General features: G+C 46.5%; 1 protein-coding gene across 1 annotated transcript in view; it reads right to left on the minus strand.

Moving 5' to 3' along the window:
* Nucleotides 1-5,316, minus strand: part of PTPRT (protein tyrosine phosphatase receptor type T) — an 804,737-nt gene that overhangs the window by 208,039 nt on the left and 591,382 nt on the right. The window contains exon 13 of the mRNA XM_007464800.1: nucleotides 4,726-4,762. Within this exon, the coding sequence (XP_007464862.1) occupies nucleotides 4,726-4,762 (37 nt within the window). The remainder of the gene's footprint in view (nucleotides 1-4,725; nucleotides 4,763-5,316) is intronic.

Consider the following 5,316-nt stretch of genomic DNA (forward strand, 5'->3'; position numbering starts at 1 on the left):
AGCAGCGCCTGCAGCAGGAGGTTCTGCTCCGGCTCTATAAATAAATACTGCCCCCTGGTGGTGTGTGAATCCACCGGCCAGATGCTCTCTAAACACAGGGGACTTGGCTCTTCCCGTGGAGTCTGGGCCAAGGGTGTAGCTCCTCTCACAGGGTGAGGTCCTGAGTCCGCTGGCTTCTCAAATGCCACCCTTCGACTCAATTCCCAGTGTCAGTTGAGAAGGGGTGGTGATGGGACGAGGGGGCACAAAGTCTCTCACGCAGCACCCATCCCAGGGGAGGGAGCCCCAGGGGGTGTCCCAGGAACACACACGCTCATTAGTGCCTAGGGCTTTAGCTCTGCTGCCATCAGACCTCACTCAGTACCTCTCACTTCTCTTTAGAGGCACTGATCACAATCATAACTCCACCACTGTCTGTTACAATCCTTCACTTAATGTCTGTTTCTGCCCTAGACTGTGAGCTTCCTGAGGACCAGAAGCACGCCTGCTGGTTCATCACAAAATCCCTAGTTCCTTACAAGGTACCTGGCTCACAGGTGCTCAGTGAGTGAGCTGACCACATGAGAGGAATAATGGTCATCGATCATGATTTTTTAAAATTTCCAGAACAATTTGCAGTAAATAAAACCACGTTTATGTTTATGATATCATTTGCTCCTCATAACAAACTAGTGGGTCGAGGTCTCGGTGTGCTGGAGCTGGCTTGCATCTGCTCGCTACAGAAGAAATGTCGCTAAACATTCAGGACTTTCTTGTAAGCCAGTTGTTAAACCATTGGTAACTTGATATTGGATTTGTGGGTATCTTTACACCCTGGAAATGGACAAAGACAACAAATAAGGGCTTTTCTTTTACAAAGAGCAGGTTTATCAGCAAACCACTGGCAGGAGGTATGTTCAAAAATCGTTGTGTGAGTGGGTAGATGGGGATTACTTTAAATACGGTGCTGCTGAGGTTTGAGAAGATGGAGTGAGACCCCCAGAGTCTCTGAGCCTTGCTGTAGTGAAATGCTGACTCCAAATGCATTTCCTACTTCAGCAGGCATTTTTCGAGGGTCAACTGTGTGCCAGGACCTTCTTGCCATGGCACAGTGTGACTGGGAAATTAGTGGTTAGGCCTGAGCAGTTTCTCATCAGAACTCCTGTCAAACAGCGGTGCTGGTGCCCGTCCCAGGAGGCCTGGCCCTGCCCAGCACCTGATGCTCCACCATCATGTGGGGTCTGGGAAGGGTCCTGCTGCCACAGACCCAGCATCTGGTGTGTACAGGTGGCCCACTGTGTGTACCCCCTGCCCTGGGCTCCTTCCACAGAACACGCAGCTCCTCTGCATGAGGCAGCCTCGCTCAGCTTCCGAAAGGAACAGGAACCTCATCTGGACCTCAGCCCACCTCCGGGGCCCCCTCTGGCAGGGCCCGTTCTGGCTCCTTGCACATCCCTAAAGGCTATTGGGATCACGCCATGAACGGTAAAGAGTCAGAGGTTTCAATGGGAACCACTGGACACTGCCCCTAACTGCATGGGGCCGGTTATGGATTGAACTGTGTTCCCCCCAAATTCTTATGTTAATGTCCTAACCTTAGACTGTGGCCTTATTTGCTAATAGGGTCCTTGTAGAGGTAATTAGTTAAGTTAGGATGAGGTCATACTGGAGTAAGGTGGGCCCCCAATCCAATACGATCAGTGCCCTTATAAAAAGGGAGAATTTGGACAGATACACACAGAGGAAGATGTGAAGAAGGCAGAGATCGGGGTGATAGCTCTACAAGCCAGGGAATGCCAAAGATGGCCAGAAAACCACCAGAAGCTGGAGGAAAGGAGTGTAACAGACTCTCCCTCACAGCCCTCAAAGGAGCCAACCCTGCTGACATCTTGATCTTGGACTTGTAGCCTCCAGAAATGTAAGACAATACATTTTGTTGTTTAAGCCACTTAGTCTGTGGGACTCTGCAGTCGCCGAAAACTAACCCAGGTCCCTTGCTTTGCAAACCTCAAAACTGGGCAGCACTTAATTAGAGCTTGGGTGACTAACAGCGACGTTACAGACAGACAAGGGTTAGAGCTGCATGCCAGAGCCAAGGACTGTATTTAATAGAAGATGCCCCGGGCATCCGGTCAGGTCAGAATGACCCTGAACAACTCCAGGCTGTTCCATTCTGAGTGGCAGCCCTCCAGTTCCCCAGAACCCACACAGCTGACCACAGATGCTGTCTGGAGTCACCAGGGTCAGGGACAGGACATCAGCAAGTTGCTTCATCGTCACAGCGCTGGCCTCAAGCCTGCCCGTGTGACCATACTCCAGAGGCTGGCTGGCCGCTGGCAGACCCGTGCAGAAGGTAGAGCAGCCCGGAGGGAGACAGATGGCCCGTGGAATCTGCCGCTGGGACTTCACATACCCCCACTGCCTGCAGGATTCCCACCATCGTATTTTCTCTATTAATAAAAACAGTATTTTCAGCAAACCCATAAAAAGGGAAATTTGATTCACACCATCAGGAAAGGGATGGGTCAAATATTGATTCCTGGACTTAGATCCTTGATACCAAATCCTCATGGGCAGTGCGTGAATTAGTTGACCCTGGATGCTCCAAGGGTACAGAGTAGACATAGCCAAGCACAGCTTTCCCTGACCTGTGGTTGACGGGCATTCTGCATTATCCAGCCCTCTGCCCCACTGCCAAGTGCTGCTAGAGCCTGCTTCTCCTGGCTGGAGTGACGGCCCTCACTGGAAAACAAGGGTGTGGAAGCTTGGAATCCACCACTTACTCCCGACTCCTCTGAGCCCTGACTGGGCATGGCCAGCTGGGCATTCATACTCATTAATGCATTCCTATCCTTTCCCACGCCACACCTGGCGTGTGTACACAACACACTCCACTAAAGGAAGATTGTAACCTAAACATCAGACAAGAAGAGAAATCCTTATGCTAAGAAGAGGTAGAGAGCTCTTCTGTTCCAGTTCTTTAAAGGCCACTGTAATTCTGCAGATCAGCAATGCAACTTTGGAGAAGTGTGGCATGGTGGGCTCTATATCTATCAGGACAGTAAGTCCTGACATTGCCAGCAACATATACTTTAAAATATTCTCTCTCGAAGTCCCCACGTATACCTTTGCCTGTCCGATCATATGTTCCTAATTCCCAGTTCAGAAAATACGATCCAACAAACTCCCCTTTAGGAGGGCTTATGTCCCAGAGGGTGTCCTTAGAATCCCACACATCCTGCAGGGGAGATCAATGGCATCAATTCCTCCCTCGTCTAGGGGTCAAGAGCTAGTGGGAGCCATGGAGCACCGTCACGGGGAAGGTTTCTCTGTGTTTCCTGCCCCCTCCTGGGGGATGCTGCAGACACCCAGCTGTCCAGCTTGGGACCAGAGCTTTAGTGCTAGCCAACTGATGAGGTTCTTCTTTCTAGATTATCTGTTTTCTTCAGTGGAGAAGTCTGCCAAGGCCCATAATTTGTGTCACTTTTGTTTGCGGGCCATCAATTCTCCTTGCCTCACAAGGAGTGTTTTATCTCTTTCTGTCTGGTAGCCTGAGTTCTCGAGAGAGAACACGTTAGGGACATGTCGACCTCTCATGACGGATGTGAAACCAGAGTGAGTTCTTATCACAGGGAGCCCTTAGTGCCCCTGTCTTCTTCCTCCTGCATCTTCCCTTTTCTGCCTACAAATTGATGTGATTTTCTTCAAAGTTAAAAAAGTGATGTGTGATAGGTCTCACTGCACATTTTGCCAAATAACCATAAAATATTCTTCTCTCTCCCCCCGGCCCCGTCCCTTTGTCTCTTCCCCTCCCTGACATGTGTGCATTTTCCTCTGTATGTGTGTGCCTGCGTGTATATCCTCACATATGTGTATACATACTTGAGTCATTGTCTTTGTCTATAGTTTATATCTATGACTATATGTTTACTTATATTTACACTTATCATCACTGTGGAAGCAATCTATGAAACTATAAATGCTGTCAAATAATGCAGGGAACAGAGTGCAATTGCCTAATTTTGGTGTGTTTATACAGGGAGGGAGCTGTTTAAAGGATCAATTCTATAACAGAAGGAGAAACCTGATTTCTAACCATTCAACCTTGTAATAGGTTAAATGATACCAAACCATTCATTGATTTTGTTTTTAAAGAGTAATAAACAGAAAACATGTACCAATTGAAAGAGCCAGGCAATTCAATTATAATTAGGGAAACAAAAAGTGATGAGCCTGAACAATGCTGCCTTAGTTTTGGGGATTAGTGTTGAAAATGCCAACTACATAGCGATGCAGTGTTTGTTTTCTCATTACTGAAGGCACTAACACTAATCACCTCATTTTTGAAAGTCACGCGCCAGTTGAATAAAGCACAAAACCAGAAGATAGGTCTAATTGACATGCAAAAAAAAAATACCCAAACACAGACCCAAATACAATGAGAATCTATAGCAGGAGACTGTTTGAGTAAATTTATATTTACCACTCCACTGATTAATGAACCAGTTCGTCCATCCATCCAGCCATCCACTGACTAAACAAATATGTTTTGAGCTCCTCCTATGCTTCAGGCACTGTGTTATTAATATATACCTTAAGTATATATTAATAGCTAGATGCAAATGACTCCAATGAAAATAACAATTCTTTCTTGTTATTTTTAGCCATCGTTGCCTAAAATTTCCCTGTGTGGCTAGAGGGAAAAGTACTTAAATGGCTGAAGACAGACAGGGCATGCCAACATACCTTTCGTAGCCAGACGAACACAGTTGATTTTGGTCTCCTGTGAACAACAAAAGTGAGACTTCAGTTAATTTGTCGTGGGTTTGGTTTTTTAATACATATAAAATATACATATACATATTTGCATATATAGGCATGCATATGTATTTTTAATTATAATTTAAAACTTGTCCCTTCCATTTTTTCCACCATTGGCATCACCTTTTAATTCTATGTCGTTTCGTTTCATGCTAGGTACGTACCTTGCTACTTTCACTTCCTGGCTCCCATCACCTTATAAGCTTCTTCCCCAGACAGAACCAATGCATAAATACTGCCCAGCAGTATTTATAAATATAAGTGGGTACACTGTGGCATGTGTGTGCTTCACTCAGTTGCATGGGTTAGTAGATGGTATCAAGGGCATCCTTGCGAAGCTCAGTTAAAAGTATATAATGCACCTATATGCATACACTGAAACAGACACTTAGGAATAGCCCAGTCAATATGAATCTATAAGAAGCAAACTGCAAAATTCATGTTCAAAAAGTTACTTTGGGGCTTCCCTGGTGGCGCAGTGGTTGAGAGTCCGCCTGCCGATGCAGGGGACACGGG

This window comes from Lipotes vexillifer, unplaced genomic scaffold (assembly GCF_000442215.2).
Source record: "Lipotes vexillifer unplaced genomic scaffold, Lipotes_vexillifer_v1.1 scaffold53, whole genome shotgun sequence".
NCBI lineage: Eukaryota > Metazoa > Chordata > Mammalia > Artiodactyla > Lipotidae > Lipotes > Lipotes vexillifer.